Below are 21,534 nucleotides of genomic sequence, written 5' to 3'. Positions count from 1 at the left end.
GGGGACAGGAAGTGAAGACACAGAGACAGGAAGTGGGGTGAGGAAAAGACAGGAGGTAGATGTAAAGGGAAACAGGGAGTGGAGGGAGGGAGAGACAGGAAGTGGAGGGAGGAGCGGAGAGAGACAGGAAATGGAGGCAGGAAGGGAGAGAGACAGGAAATGGAGGCAGGGAGAGAGACAGGAAGTGGAGGGAGGGAGAGAGACAGGAAGTGGAGGAGGAGAGGAGAAGGTAAGATACAGACGGGAGGAGGGAAGAGAGAGAGAGAGAACAGTGATTAAACTGGTGGTTGCACGGTGAGCAGCTGTAATCCAGACCCGGGCAAACGATCAGATCCACTCCATGCAGACGCCCGCCCCCCCATGCACGACCCATCGACCCCAAAAGAATAGGAACAAGATAAGAACTAAATCCATCTTTTGCACTTGTGATTCATAATAATTCCGAAGCAAAGCAGAAAGTTCCAGTTTAGCGTTGGACTTTTGGGGGGAGCAGCTGAAGAAGGAATTTCCCACCGAACTGGAGATGCTCGGCCGTCTCCTGAATCCCAAATCCCAAGCCCTGAGCTCCATAAATCACCCAGACACTATTGAGCGCTGCAGCCATGTTTCACTCTGAGAAATTTGTCGTCTTTTCCAAAAACCAAACCAAACAGATCTCACAGCAGGAGCACGTGGACAGTGGAACCTGCTTCCTTTTTACTTCTATTTTACAATCTCTATTTCTATGTAATTTGACGTTCCTGAAATAAAACATCTATCACATAATAATAATAATGATGATAATAATAATAATAAAATACAAATATAATACCAATATATATAAAAAAATAATAATGAACAAAAATAATATAATGAAAAAATAAGCAGGTTTCATTGTCCGGTCCTGTCTCGGGCGGGGCAGCGGCAGACACTTTACCTGGTTCCCGAGGAAGAACTAGAAATAAATCCGGCCGACACGCAGGAGAGGAACACAAGGGGGAAAGAAAAAAGAGAAAGAAAAGTGACATAACACGTACGAACAAACACTGCGTCTTTAACCTTAACTGGTATCCTCTGTTAACCTCTGTCATGTTCAACTTGAATTGGAAACAGTTCTGTGATGTGTCTTTTAGTCGTGGAAGCAGAATCAGGCGTGAGAGATGTGGTGAAGGACGACGGCGTGGAAATGGTTTTATGAATTTATGTCAAAGTGGATGATGGGATGTAGTCGGAGGGAGTGGAAAAGAGGACGCAAACAAAGAGAAGTGCTAAGACAGACAGACAGGGCAATACCAGGAAGAGAGTGGGAGAGACAGACAGAGAGACAGACTGTGTGTACAATTAGTTTTTTCTGGTGTCCAGACATCATTAACCAGTAATGATGATCAGCAGCTGCTGGAAACTGTTTACTGTTTAGAATGAAATAAAACGCAACATGGATACACACACACACATCAAATAGTTAGTTGTTTTTCAACTCCCTAGACATGGTAAAGTACAGGGGTTCCCCTTTTTGTAATTGTTTTTTCCCCTTTTGGGTAATTATTATATATTATTATTATTATTATTATTATTATTATTATTATTATTATTTTATTATATTTATTGCTTATTTGGTTTGTTGTACATTGCCAACTTTTCAGCTAATTACCATCCATCTAACAATTTCTACATATGTCAAAAAATATATAAATGTATACAGTTTAAAATGGTTTTGCTGAAGGGTCCCTGCCATTCCTTCACAGACCCTTAGGAGGCAAAAGACACCCGTTTGGGAACCCCTGGTCTTCCATGTCCAGACATTAAATAAATATATTTTTTAATAACTTTACACGGTCAAATTAATGCTTTGATGGTGCGGCACAGTGGGCATTCATGTGAAATGTTACTGAACGTGTTAAATGGCTGAATGCATGGTGTGAAAACAGGTTAATGTTAAAAAAAAAAAAAAAAAAAAAAGACAAAAGTTAAAACGTTCCAAACAGCTGAAAAATACACCATGGATGAACATGATGTCTGATGGAAAATACAAGAGATTAATACTGTGGCAATGCATAGAGAAATGTGAAAAGATAATTGGTGTACAGCCATAAACAAGACATTTGCAAAAACTGTTAGATTCAACTGAGGTAAAAAATATCTATAATAAAACAACAATACCCCTCACTTATTTCCCTACAGTATTATGAGTGACATGCCACATAATAAGAATACCTTGAATATTTTACTGCACTCGAAAAAATCCAAAAAGTTACGGTTCCGTGATTCTCACCCGGTATTTGTTTTCTCCGATCTGCTCCACCTGGAACCTTTTGGCACATTTACACTGAGCCACCTGCCGAGTCACCTGCACAAATACACAATAATTGTATTGTTATGCCCTTATGATCATATACAGTGCTCAGGTCAGATCCAAAAAAATCACCTCAAATTTTCTGCTAACCTCTTCAACCGAGTAAACCATTTCTTTATGCAGTGCAAATATCTGAGCGCTTTGCTTTCAGGGTGTGTGCCATATAGACCTTGAAGTGGTAATCCCTGGGATTATTTCATTCACTCTATCAGAAACCACCATTCAATGTATTTGAGTTATCTATGTGTTCCTCTATATGCTGTTTCTGTTTTTGGTGGCGGTACCCGCCACGTGTTTTCCATTTTAACGACCCAGGAAAAAAGTGAATATGATGTGGTTAAATACAGACAGTTGTTCTTCTAATAAACGACCTGCTACTTGAAAGTTGTCTGCACTCACCTCGTCCTCGATCTTGTCGGCGTCTGTGGTGGGTCTGTAGGCATCCTTGTTAGGGTGCAAGGCCGCCACAAACTCATAGTAGTCGATGTAACCGTCTCCATCTCTGTCAAAGATGTCCGCCACCGCTGTCATCTCCAGCTTGCTGGTGGGAAACTCTAAACCACAGACGGGAAAGTTGCACATTTAATGATCGATATCACCTCTTGTTATTAGGTTCAACAGCTTTAGATTCATATTTTAGTGTGGACTTTATAATTATTGATGAACAGAATAGAACCAAATCAATTAACCAACGCAGCAACCCACCGACCTAGCCTACCCACCCAACAAGCCAACCCACCAACCTAATCAACCCACCCAGCCATCCCACCCACCTAACCATCACACCCACCTAGCCAACTCACCAACCTAACCAACCCACCTAACGATCACACCCACCTAACCAACCCACCGACCTAGCCTACCCACCCAACAAGCCAACCCACCAACCTAATCAACCCACCCACCTAACCATCACACCCACCTAGCCAACTCACCAACCCAACCAACCCACCTAACCAACCCACTCACCTAGCCAACCCACCAACCAACCCAACCCACCAACCAACCAACCCAACAACTAAACAACCCAACAACATGGCCAACTACCACAACCCACCAACCAACCAACCTTCCCATCAACCAACCCACCCCTCAAACCAACCGATCCACCGACCAAACCATACTTAACCTAACCATCCAACCTAACCAACCCTCCGACCTAGCCTACCCACTGACCTAACCAACCCACCCACCTAACCAACCAACCAACCCAACAACATGGCCAACTACCACAACCCACCAACCAACCAACCTTCCCATCAACTAACCCACCCCTCAAACCAACCGATCCACCGACCAAACCATATTTAACCAAACCCTCGAACCTAACCAACCCTCCGACCTAGCCTACCCACCGACCTACCCTACCCACCCAACTAGCCAACCCACCAACCTAACATACCCACCAACCTTACCAACCCACCAACCAACCAACCCACCAACCAACCAACCCAACAACACGGCCAAATACCACAACCCACCAATCAACCAACCCACCCCTCAAACCAACCGATCCCCTGACCAAACCATACTTAACCCAACCCACTGACCTAGCCTACCCACCCAACTAGCCCACCAGTTATCACATGAATAAAGCATGAATCCCAGCCTGTCGTACTTGATGCCAAGATGCCGTCGATGAACTCTTGCCGCGTGATCTTTCCATCCTGGTCCTTGTCGATGCGTCTGAAGAAGTCCATGACGCGCGACTTCTTGTGGTTCATCCAGCGCATGTACTTCTTCCTCCAGACATCAAAGTCAAAGTTGGCAAACTCCTTCAACTGCAAACAACAGAAAGCGTTTCCAATACGGGTTATATACAGTATAGTCTTAAAATTACTTGAATTGGCTGAGAGACTTCCAGAAATAAGGAGGGAGTGCCTCTGCTGTTCAGTTTCCTTGAAGTTATTTAGCTGTTGTAGAGGAGTGTTCCTCAGACTACTCCATATTAAGGACCCTTCATTTCATACGCATTAGGCCACAGATTAGTTTGATTCGCAAGAATGCAAAACTGAAGATTGCTCGAGGTCGGTCCTTCAGGCGCTGCTTGCTACGTGATCAGGATGTCAGGTTTTACCTCCTCCAGCCGGTCCAGGGCATCGTTGAGCTTCCTCTGGCGGTCCAGGGCCAGCAGCCAGACCTGCTGCCAGCGGGAGCAGAGCTGGTTGAGCCGCGGGTTTCCGCTGGCAAACTGCATGGCCGCCTGGTGCTGCTGCTGGTTTCTACCTGTAGGGGGCAGGAGGGGGTGGGCATGTCTGGATGTCAGTTATGGGGGTGTTCTCATGGTACATACGTAATTATAACATGCGATGGCTGCATCCAAAGCGGCATACAAGCATATCATTTAGGAAGCTAACATACAATATTAGGTACAGAATGTGCATGGTTCACTGCCAGAAACGACACCCAAAACCGCGACCAAAACACTGTCTGACAACTGTTGTTTGGTTGTTTGTTGGTGACGTACGTGCTCCTCTCCGCTCGGCCAGGCTGCTGGGAGGCTCTGCCGGTTTCCTCTTGTAGGTCTTTGTCACCTTGTCCACATCGGGCTGCTTCCTCGTCATCTCCTCCATGAACATCTGGAGGGGAAGGCGTTGCAAACACGGTTGGCGACCACAAAACGGAACACAACGTTTGTCCAACACCCCCCGGGTGACTCTCTGTCGGCAGTACGCTACATGTAGGAGTGGTAGGCTGTACCACCATTGAACAACTTGCCTGGTGCTCTGTGATGAGGGTCTTAAGTTGAGGGATGTCCTGTGGGAGGGGCTCCGTGTCTCTCTGGACCAATGTGGTCTCAGCCCACTGTAGCCATGACAACAGCTCCTCCAGGAGGTTTGCGTTGTTGAGCAGCTCGGTTAGCGCCGTCTCGAGCCGCTGCTCGTGCTGTTTGGCCCACGTCAGCACCTGTAGAGTGCAAAGTCATTCATTAAATGGAGGGTTTGGGGTATTTTATAACAGGTTGGAACTCTAACCATTGTATAACTTTCTCTCCAAGATCTCCTCTATTATACTGACAGGCTGCATGCTAACGGTGTTAGCTCAATGCATGGCTGCAGAGGGAATCAGCTAGCCTAGCTCCTGTGAAATTCGGGAAATACACCTGCATCTCACGAGCTGAGTTATTTATGCATTAAATGGATATAAATTCTTCCATATTGCTCCAGGTTGTGTCCTACCACCTGTTCTCACACTATTCCTCTGCCCTCCTCCACCCCTTCCCTCACCTCCTCAAAGCGGGCCCGTATGATGGTGATCCAGTGCTTGATGGTGGTGATGCAGTCGGGGTGGCACAGGGTGAGGATGGCCTCCCCCATGCTGGCAGCCACGTTGACATCGGCCCTCTTCTCCTCCACATTGCCCATGAAGCCGCGGTGCGTGTGCAGCAGCGCCTGCAGAGTCTCCGCCTCTTCGGGCAGGACGCCGCGGAAACGCAGTGTCTGCTCCGCCTCCGACAGCCACTCCAGCAGCATCTGCACCGCCGTGCGAAACTCCTCCGCCTGGCGGGAGGAAGAGGGGAGAGAGAGAGAGAGAGAGAGAGAGAGAGAGAGAGAGAGAGACGAATCTACTAATGTAATAATACATAATATCAAGTTCATTTTTATTATTATGTTTGGTGTATATTGCCATTTATTCCTGTTTGTTGTTTATAGTTAGGATTTTTGTGATTGTTTATCATTAGGTTTATTGTACATTTTCAAATTTCTATCTATAGTAAATATATAATATAAACCATTATTGTAATAATAGCAGTTTATCATGCAATAATCCCCTCAGATCAACAGCTAGTGGGTCAATGGAAGGTACATTTTATTATAATTCAACTACTGGGAAAAAGTGGCAGGATTATTACAGTATATTATTAACAGTATATTATGAACGCTAAGTTTAAACTCAAAATGCTCAATTCTAAAACAGACTTTTTTCCTGCTTGTACCTGCTTGAGCGCCTGCTCCAGGCGGCTCTGCTTGGTGACAGACAGCGCGCACACCGTGTCCCAGCGGTTGCTCAGCTCCTGGAGTTGAACTTTGACCCAGGCCGTATCGTCCCGCCCCGTCTCCATCAGCTCCCGGGCCGAGCGCTTCAGGGCCTGGACACTGCTGGTCCGCTTCCCCATCTCCTTCTGGAAGGCCTGGCCCGGGGGAGGGGGGCAGCGGGGAGCTGGTTATAGCACACACGCAACGGACCCTGGAATCAGCGGCGCAAAGTGGCAGAATGCGGCGAGAGCCGGTACCTTGTGAGAGTCCATGAGGTTGGACACCAAGTCCAGGTCCCCGTGCACTGGCTGGTCCTCCGCCAGCTGGGGCTCCACCCGGTACAGCCAGTCCACCAGCGCCTGCAGGGCCTCGGCAAACTGACCAGAGAACAGCAGCGCCTCCTCCAGCTTGTGTTGTCTGGGAGCACAGGGACACGATGGAGGTTAGGTAAGGAGGCTCTCCTCGTTTCTTCTTGCTCTGTTTTTCCATGTTGGATCGAATTGGATCTAGTGGATTTAATCTCAATCTAATATATACAAGTCAAATCTGAATCTAATATTAACCTAATATGAAGAAATCTGATATGAAGCTAATCCAATCAAATTTAACATGATAATCTCAATATAATCTAATATGAACATAATAAAAATCAAAACCTAATATGAATCTTATCTTAATACAACCTCATCGAATCTGAATATAATATAAATCTAATCTGAGTACCATACAAAGCCAACCTAATCTGAATTGTATATTACAGTATATAATCAGAATATCATGTTATCCTAATATAATACAAACCTAATCTCAATCTAATCCAATGTTTTGTATTTTTTTTTGGCACATTTTGTAAATTATTTTGTTCATTTTGTTTGACATGAATTTCATATTTAATGATACATAACATTATGTAGTCATTTCATTAACACGTAATAAGAATAGAGGAAGTGAGACGTTTGACCCCCTGACCCGCCCACCTCTCCACGCTCTTCCCGCAGACCGTGTCCCACTTGTCGCGGACCTCCCCTAGGAGGTGGTCCAGCTTCTGGGTATCGGCGGGCAGCTGGGCCTTGTCCCTCATGGCCTTCCCGGACCGGACTGTGGTGTCGTAGACCGGCTGCTTGGAGCCCAGAGCTTTCTGGAACTCCTGGACGGGGGAAGAACACAAGTTAGAAATGAGAATGCGGACGACAGTTTGCATTGCAGACAACCAGAGGAAGCTCTCCATCTCAGAGGGGTCTTTAAACCCTTCCACCCATCCATCAGACTATTTCTCTGAACTCTGCACAATTTCTAACCTTCCTTTTGTCAGTTTGTGTGATTAAAATAAAAATAAAAAACCTTATCTAACCCAGTGACAACTGTTTTACTTTTTTTTTCCTACTGATTTGAGGAGATTTTACTTTGAACTTTTGAGCCCATGGTTCATAGGAAGTAATAACACAGACATCTTTCTATATTCGTAATAAATAAAAAAAACTTGCCAATGTTGCCATTTTTACTGCAAATAAAATGCATAAAATGCGGTAAATCGGATTACACGTTTTGAGAAAAGCTGTTGCAAAATCACAAAAAACACCGCAAAATCAGTTCACTTTGGATAACAGAGTGTTTAAAATGATGACGGTGGTACCTTGTGCTTGGCCAGTTGGATCTTGATCTTGTCGGGTTCGTTGGAGATCTCGAGCTCCGAGTCCAGACGGTTCTCCGCCTCCTCAAGCCAGTCGGTCAGCTTCCTCCACGCCTCGTGGAACTGGACACAGAAAGAAACAATGCTCCAAAAACACAGACCCAAACCCAAATCTATAGAATCTGACGTCTTCTAATTCATTTTTTGCTTGAGTGTAAAGGTAACCATTTGTCATTATGTGCTAAAGGATGACGAGTGACCTCTACGATATTGACTTACATTTAACATTTTAGGAATTAGCAGACTCTCTTTTTAAAATTCCCTTAATCAAAAACCTCAAAATCAACCAGTTGTAGAGAATATAAGCACTGAGTAATTGCCTAATACAAAACAGAAGTTTTATCATTCCCATCACATTTTTAATAATATTTAATGATGGAAATGACCTTTTCCTGTGAATGTTATGGGGGAAAATGGCAAGTACGTACAATCCTGTCCAGTGGAAATCCCTCAAAACCCAGCACATTATCCCCCAGGTGTAGACCCCGTGGTACCTGCTTGGCCCTCTTGCGGGCCTCGTCCAGGTGGCGTCCCCTGTCCAGGGACCTCTGGACCAGCTTGTCCCAGCGGGCCTGCACGCTCAGCAGCAGATTCTTGATCAGAACCACGTCCTGCTTCAGGCTGGAGAACCGCAGCTGGGAACCCAACTTCTCCAGAGCCAGAACTTGCTCCCGGTGGGTGTTCACCTCATTCACAAAGACCTGGGTGGAGGGAGGGAGAGGGGGAGGAGAGGAGGAAAGATTAGGAAGAATGAAAAGAGAAGGAAAGATTAGGAGGAGAGAATAGGAGGGGGGTGAGTGGAGAGAGGGTGAGGGGAGGGGAAATGAAAGGAGAGGGGAAGGGCAAAAGAGGGGTGTATAGAAGAGATGATGGTAGGAGTGAATGAAAGAGAGAAGAAAGGAGTGAACAGCAAAGAGGATAAGTAGCTAATATAGGGAGAGAAAAGAGGAGTGGAGAGAAGAGGAAAGGGGGAGGGAAGAGAGGAGGGGAGAAAGAAGAGAAGGGTGGGAGAGGACAGAAGTGGATGAAAGAGAAGAGAGAAGAAGCGAGAAGAAGAGAAGAGGGGAAGGTGATGAGGAAGTGAGGAGACAAGTGGAGGGAGGAGAGAGGAGAGGAAAGGTTGACGGTAAGCGGGAAGGAAAGGAGAGAAGAGGACGAGAGAAGGTGAGAGGAGATGAGGGGAAAGGCGAGGACAGAGACGGGAAGAGGAGAGGGAGGAGTGAAGGAGGGAGGGAGGATGCAGGAGAGGAAAAGAGTGGATGGAAGAGAGAGGAGAAGGGTGGAGAGAAGGTGACAGGCAAGAGAGGAATGAAGAGAAGAGTAGGAGAGGAGGTGAGAGGGGGGGAAAGGAAAGAAGGGAAAGGAAAAGAAAAGTAGAAATGGCCTTTGCTGTTTGTTGACCGGGTACCGCGGCAACGTTACCTTGTGCTCGTCGATCTGGAACAGCACGGTGTCCAAAATGAGGCTTGGGGCCTGGGCCATGTTCAGCGTCTGCTCCGCCTGGGTCAGCCAGTTGATCGTGTCCTGCAGTGAGCCTTGGAAGCCCGTCGCCACGGAAACCGCCTCCTCCAGCTTCCCCTGGGGACACCACACCCCTTGGATTTAAATAACTATACGAAAATCTGAAGGCATCTTAGGGGATTCAAGTCCCAATAGTCTGCAGGATCGGATAATTAAATTGAATACGTTTGAAGACAGATTTCATGAAGATTTCTTAAAAGAACAGCTTCAGAATCATGTTGATGGTAAACTGACTTGAAATATGGAGAATGGCATCTCTTTCACCTCTCACATCTTACATCTGTCCCAAAATATCCCAAATGTCCCCCCCCCCCCCTCACCCTGCGGTCGTCCATCTTGCTGTTGAGGCTGGCCCACTTGTTCTGCAGCAGGGCCAGGTTCTGCTGGGTCTGCGTGGTCCCCGGGGCGCCCTCCTCCCCACCGCGGGCCAGGAGCATGGATTCCCCCTGGTCCAGGAGCTGGTGGTACTGGTCCCCGCGCTGGGTCAGCTGGGCATGCAGCTCCTGGAGGGAGGGTGGGACGATTCCATCGATCATTGGAGGCAGAAGGTTTGGGATAATATAGACTTAACAGGAAACAAAGATTTGGTTGGAAATACATTTTTGGCATAAGGCAAAAAAGGCCGGGACTCAGGGTTGCAAACGAATACTTTGAAGCTGTGCTGCTAATACCGTACTGGACTCACTAGTGAGCATAGTGCTACCTCTTGTTATTTTATTCATAATTTATTTTTGTATTTCATACTTGACCTCTTACATAAACTAAGCTTAAGCTAAGTTTATGTAGCAGCTGAATAAAAATCACAAACCTCTTGTGTATTATTATTATTTTACTTCTTTACTTTTAAACCCATTTAATTTCATTTACTTATTTATTTTTATTAATAATTGTTTTTAATATATCTAAAATCAGTTTGTCTGTTTTTTGTTTTAATGCATTTTATTAGGTCTGCATTTAAGGAGGTGTCTTAAGTCTGTTTCCCCGCACATGAAACAACAAACAACAAAACTAATAAACCACAAAAAAACAACTAAAAAAGCGAAGTAATTCCTTCACGGACCATCGTGTACCAGCAGGTATTTCGTGTGTTCTGTCAAGGTGTGTGTTGCCGTGGTTACCATGTGTTGCTGCAGCTGCTCCCTGGCGGTCTCAGGCAGCCCCCCGGTGGGTTTGGCAGCAGAGAGCTGGCTCTCCGTCCTGCGGAGCCACTGCAGGAACTCCTCCAGCTCGCCGTGGAAGCCCTCCGCCTGGATGGAGCAGACGGAGGAGATAGTCCACAGTTACTCCCTTCTATCAGACACCTCTGATAATCAATAATAATTAATAACGATCCAATAATGACTATCAAAACATGTTTTGAGATATTTAATATATTTGTGCATATGTTGCCAAGGCACAATTTCCCAGGTTTATTCTATTTTTTTTTTTTTTATACTGTATTGCCACGTTTTTCTATTACCTATTTTTATTACTTGTATTATTGCCTTTTGAATCTATCCTTCCATCCATCCATCGATGCATCTACTGTATGTATATTATGAAATTTCATATTATAAGAAAGACAGAACCCCACTCCCAAAAAAATTAACTAAAATGAACAAAACAAAAGCGCTGAAATCCTCCATGCTGACCTGCAGCAGCGCGGCCTCCAGCAGCGTCTGCCTCTCCTGGGTCTTGAGGAGGAGTTGGCTCCAGCTGTGGTCCAGCTGCTCCAGCTGGTCCCGGAGAATGCTTGCCTCGTCCCCGGGCGTCGACTCCAGAAGCTCTGCCCCGGCGCCGTTCACCGTCTCCACCGTGGCGTGATGGGAGAGCACGTCGTTACGCAGCACCTGGGCCAGATCGGTGGGGACATTTTATTCAAACCATCGGCTAGATTCACATTTGAACTTGGAGGTCGAAGTTCAAGAAGAACTTTGGACATGGACCCATTAGAGATTATGAAATAGTTGTTTTTAGAAAGTAAAGCGAAATATGACTCTGGCTCTCTGATCAAACGCATCAATCCCGGTTAGAATATTGACCTTTCTTTACAAATTGAATTGATTGGCTTTAAAAAAAAAAATGCTTATTTGGAAATATGAGATGAAAAATGTGTCTTTTTTGTCTTAATAGTTCATTATTTTGAATTAGAGGGTTTATTTGTGGCAGGAGTCTTCATGGAACAAAACTGATTTTAGGTGACGGTTCTTACGTGGTGTTTGGCCAGTTCAATCTCGATGGCCTTGGGGTCGGAGCTGACCGGCCTCTGGGTGTCCAGCATGGTGTGGGTGTGGCTCAGCCAGGCCTGTAGCTCCGACAGGGCGTGCTGGAACTGGCCCAGCGCCAACAGTGCCCCCTCCAGCTTGTGCTGGGAAACACAAGAACAAATAAATATAAAAACAGTACAGGGTAGAGCTGGGAACTCAATACACAGGACTAGTTTGGGTGACCGCTTACTGTAGCTAAAAGTCCAAAACTATAATACCCTCAATTTCCACCCATCAGTTACTATATTCTCAATTTGTTGAGAAAGAGCCCGAAACTAAACAATTATAATAGAATCAAATGAATTCAAGATAAATTATTCAGGAGAAATCATTTACTGAGGAATGATAGTGATCCTTCTGTTTAATCATTTGGAAAGGCCCTCAACTACTGTGAGGAGAATTATGAGTTTGTGTTGGTCTCAAACTCTCATAATTCTCCTCACAGTTTATTTCAATGAAAATCATCAAATTATTAAAAATTCTTCACTGGTTCGATGTCTCAGTCTATGTCTAAATTGACGACCCAAAAAGGAAATTGAGTCTAATATTTACTTATCTTTATTAGATGCATTTAACTTGTTTGCTTTTTTTATAATTACTATTATTTGATTTCCTTCTATTAATGTGAAGCCCTGTGAGTTGCATATTGTGAATAAAAGGTGCAACAGAAATAAAGGTTATTATTCTTCTTCTTCTTCTTATTATTATTATTATTATTAATATTATTATTATTATTATTATTTAACCTGTCTCTGGGTGATCTTGTCGCCCAGATTCTCCCATAGGTGGCGCAGTTCCGTCAGAGGCTCCTGGATCATGTCCCTGTCTGTCTGGTCGCTGACTTTCCTTAACAACAGCTCCCCCTGGTGGCAGAGCTTCTCCATGTCAATCTGCTGCTGGTACACCTCCACCTTGTACTGCTGCTCAGAGGGAGGGAAGATGGAAGTAAGGAAGGAAGGGAGGGAGGAGGAAGGATGGATGAACAGAAGGAAGGGAGGAGTGGAAAGGTAGACGAGAACCTGTTAGTTCTTTAATTAAATCTTGTAATAATCACATACATTCTAATATGGTAATTTACTGTAATTTCCTATAATGCAGCTTAACTTTTCAATACAAATATTTACTCGTAGCTATAATATTTAAGGTTAATTTTAAGGTTTATTTGAAGAATATAATAGACTTACCAAATATGTAAACATTTCTACAACTTGAATTTTGAAATACAAATTGAAACAGTGTTGTGTTGTAATACAGTATTTCCAACCTTGAGCTCTTCGATCTGCTGTTTGACTGTTCCCAGGTCGGTTCCCACCGTCGTCATGTCGCACAGTTTGATCACAGCGTTGTCCAGGTAGTCAAACATGCCCTGGAAAACAAAAAAAAACCCAACATAATAACATAATAACCAACATTAATACTTAATACCAACTCTGCTGACAAATGGCTTTCACATGTCTTGAATTATGAAGATGTATCAAAATAATATTTTTTTCCACCTATATATATAAATATATATCATATATACCAGCGGTCCCCAACCTTTTTTATGCCACGGACCGGTACTACGTCAAACAATATTTTCGTGGACGGCTATCAAGGTGTGACGGAAATATACGCCAAACGGCATTAAAAACAACAGGATACGTATTATCTGTACAACTATAATAATTTATTGTGAGCAAAAAAACATTAAACATTCGAGTTTAGTCTTGTTATTCATTTCAAGTCGTGGAAAACACACAGAATCTATCAGAATCTAGCTTCCGCTCTTCCAATAGAGGAAAAACACACCTCTTCCAGGCAAAAAGAGTAAACATTTTAAACAAAATGTGATTGATCGTTAAACTACCAGGTCAGAAATGCTCAAGAACAAATAGACGTCACCGGGATCAACTAAAGCAAATAGTACAATATAAAGTGAATACAATGGTACCATTGGTACCCGAAGTGTGTTCCGAATGTCCAGTTTGCTCCGTAGTCTAGTTTTGTTTGCCGTTACTGCAGAAAACCCTGCGTCACAAATATGATGTTGCAAGTGGAAGCAGGGTTTTCAGTGCCCTTGTGGCAATCTCAGGATATTCTGCTTTGATTTTGATCCAGAATGTCGACAGAGTTATTGTCTCAAACATACGTTTAAAACCGCCATCATTTGCGATCTCTAGCAGTTGATCTTCTTCCAGCACGGGCATGCTCGATTCACCTTCTACGTTCACGAATGGATCGGGAATCCATTCCTTCCCAGTTCGCGGGTCTTTTGTTTTTGGGAAGTAACGCTCGAACTCTTTCGCCTCCTTTGAGGCGAGACTCGCTGGCCATCGAACTCCGGCTTCCCTCCCCCCACCCCCTAGGGCAACAGTCAATTGCCGCCACGAATGGGGTCTCCAGCTTGAACTGGAAGCCATGCCCGGAGGCCAGAGAATGACTAGCACTGCTGAGATTCGAGATGAGGCAGCGATGGTCAGCCTTCAGCAAGCGTCTTTACCTCTGAGCCATCCGGAGGCCCGTAAGTTATGTATTCTATCTTCACGACCCGGCACCACATGATGGGGTCAAGGTTGGGGACCGCTGATATAAACTATTGCTGAGAAAAAGGTAAATTGTGCTCAGGAAGTATTTTAGAATTACGATGATTAAATCTGCTAGACCTGCAGTGCATCCTGGTACTGCACAGAGGCTGTCATGGCCTCGTCCAGTCTCTCCATCCGCTCCCTCCATGTCCGGTTAAGGCCCTCCCACGCTGCGTTCATCTGGGGGAGAGATGGACAGAAAACGAGCGAGAAAGATAAATCATTAGCGGTTGTAATCACATTGAAATGGCTTGAATTCAACCAAGACAGGGCTTTTATTTTGAAATATCGCATATTTGTATATCGCGCCTTTGTATTTTGCAATTTTCCGTTCAAAAAGTGTCCCCATGACATGCGCCGTCTCACCTCATCAATGGTTTTCTTCACCTCCGGTTTCTCCGTTTCCCCGCAGGCAAAGATGAGGTCAGCCCCGAGGGTCCTGACGAACTCCAGCTCCTCCCTCAGGCCGTCAGTCTCTGCCTTGATGGCCTGGGGGGGGGGGGGCAGAGTGCAACAGCATAAGCCAGTACACTACAATATAAACCAACATATAAACCAGCACGACCCACTACCTCGGCAGCCTCTATCTGCTGCTTGATGAGGGAGGGGTCCACGCCCGGGTCCTCCAGCTCCTTGACGATGTCCTGCGAGTCGCGCAGCGTGCTGAGCAGCGCCGCCATGTCAGTCCAGAACTTCCCGGCCAGATCCAGCACGTCGCTCAGCTTGGCCTCGCGCTCCTCGGCGCGCTGGCGGATTTCCTCCCACAGGGAGCGCAGGCGCAGCAGGCGGGAGCGCACGGCTGCGAAGTCACATCGTGTTTTATTTATTTAGGAAATATTGTATGACGCTTCCAAAACACGTCCTAAAAGCATGTACTACGGTGCTGCACGCCAACTGTGTTAGCACAGTGCATGGCTGCGAGGGGGATCAACTAGCCTAGCTCATGTGAAATTAGAAGAGAGGAGGAAATCAACCTTCTAGTATGTCAGAGGCAGATTTTAGCATCTTTATGACGAGTTAAAATATTTGCTTAAAAACAGTAAACTGCAATACGTTTTGACGTTTTGTATGAAACACTTTGCGACTTTTGTTTTGAAAAGTTCTGTAATTTAATATAATGAATATAAGAAAATGTTATTGCCATGTCAACATGATAATGAAATAATAGCATGTTAAGTTATTTTTGTAATATAGCATTTTAAGTAATTTTGGAAATGTTGTCTGAAGCTTTCAAAACAAATATATATATATATAAAATATAGATACATTAAAGTTGTATTTCCATGTTTACCCTGATTTGCATACATTTAGCTATTTTTAATATTCCCATCAAGACTGACTAACAGTGCTTTTTTTTCTCTGAAGTTCTTTCTCCTTTGCAGTAGGACTTCCTACTTCCTTTTCTTCCCCTCAACCCGATCTGATTTCCCCTCCACCCATCCTGCTCCATCTCACCCTGGGCGGCGGGGTCGCTGTGCGCCGCCCGTCCGATCAGCTCCTCCCCGCGGGCGCAGAGGGCAGAGAAAGAGGGCAGCAGCTTGTCCAGCTCTAGACCCTGGGTACGGTGCTCCGCCAGCTGCTCCCGGATCTTCTCCACCTCTGCTGCCACGGGCGGAGGCTGCCGCAATCGCTGCACCGCTCCCTCCAGAGTCTCCAGCAGGGGGTCCATCTTGTCGTGGAACTGGGGTAGGAGGTCGGTGGAGGAAGAAGGTAGAGGAGGGGGAAGGTTTGTGTCGAAGAGGAGAGGATTGATTGGTGAGTGGTAAATACTGAGATGTTCTGGGTTATAGATAGACAGATAGACAGATAGATAGATAGAATAATTTTATATATATATAGTATAAGCAGTGTTTCATTTTTAAGGCATTTCTTGGATGCATGGCGGTGTTTTTATAAGTTTTAATAAATTTACTAAATACATTTTAGTGGGGGATTTGTGCTTTTTTTGGTTTCAATGATAATCATAATTCAATCTTAATATGGGAAAAGTAAATAAATAACAGAAAAATAATACCAATAAATAATAAGTAAAATAATAAAATTAAAATATATTTATTATCAAACAATTATTTATTGATTTTATTTTTCAAACTATATTTATTTACTTTTATTTATACCCACAGTCTATATTAGCAACTATAGTGCCCTAGTGTTAATAATGGCACTATGTTAATGGTTAATTTATCATTTTTATTTATTTCTATATATAATATGCAGAATGACACAAAAAAAAAATATATATATATATACAAATATATACAAAATTTTCTTGTATATTTCTGGGTTTTCTTTTAGCTTGTTTTTTTTTGTTGTTTTTTTTTGACAGTCAAGCTTTAATTTATGGTACTCATCTGTCCACCACTGACGAAGGCAAATTTCTTGCATATAAAAATGTGCTTGGCCAAATAAACAGACTGATTACAATACAAAATAAAAAATATAAAAAAAAAAATTAATAAGTAAAAGGTTTTTTTATGCATCATCTCAGTATTTCCCTTTCAATACGTCACCGCAGGTTTGTCGTACAGAACTAAGGGGACAGATCTAGAAATATAGAATACGACACAAATCAACACAGATCAACCCAGTCTATGAGACAGGGGGGAGAAAGGGGAGGAATTGTTAGAGTTTGGGTATGCATGAGCTTTTATTTTTTAAATATCTGTAATAAAAGAGAATAGAAAGGGGCGTAGCCCCTTAGGGGCTATGATCCTTTTGGTACATCTCCAAAAGCGTATGCGGAAGTACTGACATTTATTCACCCACTCGCTTCAGCCAATCAGGATGGAGCAGGAGAGCCGATATAAACCTCGGAAGTGCTCCCTTCGTCCTCTGAAACCAATTCAGCAAGACTGATAGGGGTGCAGTGGGACTTAAAACCCTAAGGGGCTACACCTCCTTCATAGAACTGTAGTTACAAAGCTAGATTTTCTCTCTTTCTATGTCAGGAGGCTATGCTCCTATCGGTTTGCTAGGGGCAGAGACCCCCCGATACTCCCCGCTGGACCCGAACATGCCCCGAGTGCATAACCGTCCAGGTTGCAGGCTGAAGCAGCCAAACATAACCTATACACACTGCGACCCTGGCAATCCATCGTGTCCAACTGACAGCCAATGGGAAGCAGCTGACACTACACACACTGTTTCCACAGAGAGAGTGTCAGTCACTAAACACAGGAAACACGTCAGAGATCCGAGTGGCCCGGTAATGAATATAATCCCAAACTCCGCTCGATCCGGTCCATCCCAGTCAAGGCTCGGTGTTATGGCCTGCAGGAATGTTGTGCAGGTGGAAACGGACCAATGGGCACAGCGATGACCGGGGATGCCGCCGTGCAAATGTCCTGGACCCCTGAGGCCCCTAAAAAGGGCGGTGCAAGCTGCCACACCACGAGTGGAGTGGGAGCGGGGAGTGGTTGGCATAGCCCCACCTGCCAGCTCATAAGCCATCGCGATTACATCCGCATAGCCCCGATGAGATGGGTGCGGTGCAGAGAGCGGCTGGCCGAGCGCAGCTGCTCCATAGCACACCAACAGTTGTGACAACAGGAGAAACGTAAAAAAGTCATTGTCATGTCGTCGAGATGCAGAGGAAGAGCAGAAGTTCCTGCTTGACTCGGTGACAGAAATTGTGAAATTGGCGTCATCTTCGACAAGTGATGAACGCATCCTGTCGCAGCTTAATTGGAAAAGAGGATGAACGGTGCGTGTCCGGGGTTTATCTCGGCTCTATCTGCTCCATCCTGATTGGCTGAAGCAAGTGGATGAATACATGTCTGTACCTCCGCAGGAGCGTAGCACCAAAGGGACGGAGCCTCCTGACATAGAACTAACCCCAGCTATGAGGTTTGGTTTGGGGTGATCTTAGTGGGAGACAAGGATTAACTCAAAACCAAAAACCTCAACAACAGGTGGTTTACGGGGAAGATCTTTGGTTTGTGTGGACACTCAAGACTGGAAGGTACAGTACAACAAACTCACACATTTTTGGATTTACATCACACAATTTTAGAACGAAACCCCAAAAAATCCAACGGTTCTGACCACTAGTTGGCGACAAAGAGGCTTCCTTAAAGAGTCCTCCTTCTAGTCGATTTTTCCTCCAGCTTAGTAATTCATTTATCAATAGCACAAACATTTTGAATAAACCCAATAAATTCCAATTGTTCCTGAAATGCTCCATTCAAACCCTGCATCGTCCCGTCCTGAGCGTCCATCTTTAAAGTCCAGTCAGCATCTCTTACCTCCACCAGCTGGGTGAGTGCAGTAACCATGGCAACACACACATCCACAATGAACGAGGGATGGGATGAGGGGAGGGGTTGAGCAAACCAGGAGAGGGAGGAAAGGGAGAAGGAGGGGGACAGTGAGAGGGTAAAGAGAGAGAAGGAGAGAGAGGGAGGGGGGAGAAGGGGAGGTAGAGAGAGACAAGAGATAAAGTGGGAGAAATAAGAGAGCGAGAGAGAGAGAGAGAGAGAGAGAGAGAGAGAGAGAGAGAGAGAGAGAGAGAGCGAGAGAGAGCGAGAGAGAGAGAGAGAGAGAGAGAGCGAGAGAGAGCGAGAGAGAGAGAGAGAGAGAGAGAGAGCGAGAGAGAGAGAGAGAGCGAGAGAGGGATCCCGGTGGCCGAAGGGGTGAGGAGGGACAGGATGAGGGATGGGATGGAAGGATGCAGGTGGAGGAGGAGAGGGGGTGGTGGATGGATCAGTTTGGCGGAGGAAGGAAAAACAACACGTGTTAAAATTAGAAAACGTGCAAACGGTGTAAAATGAACATGAGTTATGAATGTAAACACCAGTGAAGAAGACTAGAATAGAAGAATAAAATGGAGGAATAAAATGTTATTCATATGAAGCAGCGTGGTGCGGATGAGAAGCGATGAGTGTTGTGCTGACGACAATAATAAAAAACAACGATCTGGACACAGAGGAGTGACCAAGTGCCGGCTTGTGAATATATTTACTTTTTAGTTAAATGATGTACGAACATAAAAGTAATAAAAAGTTTAAGATACGACACATGTAAAGCAATTTGAAAAAGCATTTTCATATCTTGTGTTCAAACCTGTGATGCCGGCACGATGCAACGCTAACACACACATGCACGTTGGCACACTGCACACCTTCCTGTCCAGTCAGAGGGGTTATACAGGGCTTATGCGCCGAATGACAGAAGTGGGTGTGGTCACTAAAGTGGGTGGTGTTACAGAAGTGGGCGTCTGGGTTCTGGGAGTAAAAATTCCACTCAAAATTCCGCTTATTCCACTCACTTTTTTTCTCTAAGTTTCTTCTTGAAAAAGAGTCTGAGGTACGACACTGTGTACATTACGAACTAGAGCCGGCTTTACACAGAATCCGCAAACGACGATAAATACTACGACTCGTTCGTTTCTTACGGAAAATACGTAAAAATCTCGCAAAAAGCTCTGTGCCTTTTCGGATGTGACCGAGGGCCCGAATGCATTGACATTTTTCAACTCTACAATGAGACAAACTTCGGGTTCCGACACTAAGACACTGTTACTAAGCAACTGGCAAGGTCGTTTTAATGGAATCTAGCTTAAAACTCAGTAAATTATGTATATGTGTGAATAACACATTTATAGCATGTTATAGCATCGTTAAATAATCCAGGAGACCCTCGCGATTCTGTTTTGCCCATGATGTAGTAATAGTTGAACAGACAACTTGAATTTGAAAAAGATCTATAGAGATCTATAAAGATCTAAAAAATGCTGTCAATACTGTGAATACTATCTCGGACCAATTATGGCTTCTTTAAAACTATGACACCCTCACAGCAGATTAGCATTGGTCCTTTCAGGACCATACCTGCACAGACTGCGATACAGCCTCGTCAAGGGCGGTGGCGCGACTTTTGACCTCCTCCTTGATGGCCAGGTAGCGGTGCTCCGAGTCGGCATAGCGCTGCCTCACCGCAGCCCCCTCCTGGAGGCTGAGCTTGGCCAACTGGGGCCCGATCTTCAGCAGCTTGTCGATGTGCGGCTTGTGCTCGGCGATGGACTCCCTGAGGAGCTGGACACAGACAGGGGACGGAGTGGACAATAAAATCAATAATAAATGAATATAAAATGTTATCTGGTTGAAAGTTGTGTGGATACAGTGGCTCACATAACATATAATGATAGTACTAGAAAATATGCAGCTATAGTAAATATGTGTATAGCTGTATCATGAATTTTTGGGTGTAAGTGACCAAGTACATCTTTATTTCCAAGCCAGTATTTCCGTTCTTGGTCTGATGGTTTTGATCCTTTTGTTCCTCACCCTCATGTGGTCCTGCTGCAACCGCAGGGCGTCGGTGTCGATGGCGGGTGGGGGCAGCTGGCTGATCAGGGCCTCTGTCTCGCCCAGCCAGGGCTCCAGCTCCTCGTAGGTCTCCCAGAAGCGGGTCACCAGGACCTGGGCCTGCTCCAGCGATGAGAAGCGCTCGCTGTGGCTCTGACTCACCGCCACGTAGCGGCCGCTCAGGGACTCCGTCTTGGTCTGGGGAGGACGAATGGAAATAATTTTTTTATATATACTATACTCAATCATTTTGGATTTTATTTGGATTAATTTAATTGTGCCATTGGTTGCTGGCATTTAATTTCTGGACGTAATTTGTTTTTTCCAGCTGCCTACTTTTAGTTTATTTTTGCACTTTCTTCTGCTTTATTCCACCTTTCCACTTACTTGCCTCATAACACACCATAAGTAAGTCTTCCTAATTTCTCCACCTCCTTCACCTCTCTGCTCTCCACCTATCAATCCATCAATCCATCCAATCACCACACACTCACACATCCCACTGACCCACCCATCTACCCATCCATCTATCCATCCATCTCTCTCTCTCTCTCTCACCATCAGTGTGTCTCTCTGGGCGTCGCTGCAGGTCTCCAGTATTTCGTCCCTGGTTCCGAGCAGCTGGTCTACTGTGTCCTTGTGGCGGATGATGTCGATGTTGAAGGCCCTCTGGACCTGCAGCTGGGCCACCGTCACGTCAGGCTCCAGGCTCAGGGGCCCCAGGGAGGCCAGCTTACGCTCCGTCTCCCTGACCCAGGCCAGCTCCGCGTCCACTGCCTCCTCGTACTGGACGGGCGGAGACATGGCGGGGTTTCGTTTTGATCTCACAGAGGACTTCATAGCAATCTCAGTTGGTATCAAGTGGAAGCTCAATAATTTGTCAGGTGGAAGTGAAT

The 21,534-nt window shown here is 45.1% G+C and overlaps 1 protein-coding gene across 1 annotated transcript in view; it reads right to left on the bottom strand.

The window, feature by feature from the left end:
• macf1a (microtubule actin crosslinking factor 1a) overlaps positions 1 to 21,534 on the bottom strand; it is a gene marked incomplete at its 5' end in the record, with an annotated part of 253,846 nt that overhangs the window by 10,084 nt on the left and 222,228 nt on the right. Inside the window, 27 exon segments of the mRNA XM_079998137.1 lie at positions 917 to 934; positions 2,252 to 2,326; positions 2,732 to 2,886; positions 3,951 to 4,113; positions 4,410 to 4,558; positions 4,800 to 4,911; positions 5,051 to 5,239; positions 5,560 to 5,832; positions 6,270 to 6,464; positions 6,567 to 6,726; positions 7,287 to 7,456; positions 7,943 to 8,062; positions 8,494 to 8,700; positions 9,422 to 9,577; positions 9,841 to 10,023; positions 10,639 to 10,767; positions 11,152 to 11,349; positions 11,712 to 11,867; positions 12,513 to 12,686; positions 13,031 to 13,132; positions 14,412 to 14,513; positions 14,700 to 14,822; positions 14,906 to 15,132; positions 15,789 to 16,014; positions 20,162 to 20,365; positions 20,618 to 20,836; positions 21,197 to 21,424. Coding sequence (XP_079854263.1) covers positions 917 to 934; positions 2,252 to 2,326; positions 2,732 to 2,886; positions 3,951 to 4,113; positions 4,410 to 4,558; positions 4,800 to 4,911; positions 5,051 to 5,239; positions 5,560 to 5,832; positions 6,270 to 6,464; positions 6,567 to 6,726; positions 7,287 to 7,456; positions 7,943 to 8,062; positions 8,494 to 8,700; positions 9,422 to 9,577; positions 9,841 to 10,023; positions 10,639 to 10,767; positions 11,152 to 11,349; positions 11,712 to 11,867; positions 12,513 to 12,686; positions 13,031 to 13,132; positions 14,412 to 14,513; positions 14,700 to 14,822; positions 14,906 to 15,132; positions 15,789 to 16,014; positions 20,162 to 20,365; positions 20,618 to 20,836; positions 21,197 to 21,424 — 4,413 coding nt within the window.

This window comes from Zeus faber, assembly GCF_960531495.2.
Source record: "Zeus faber genome assembly, chromosome: 1".
NCBI classification, from domain to species: Eukaryota; Metazoa; Chordata; class Actinopteri; order Zeiformes; family Zeidae; genus Zeus; species Zeus faber.
This window is presented reverse-complemented; position numbering and strand designations above follow the sequence as displayed.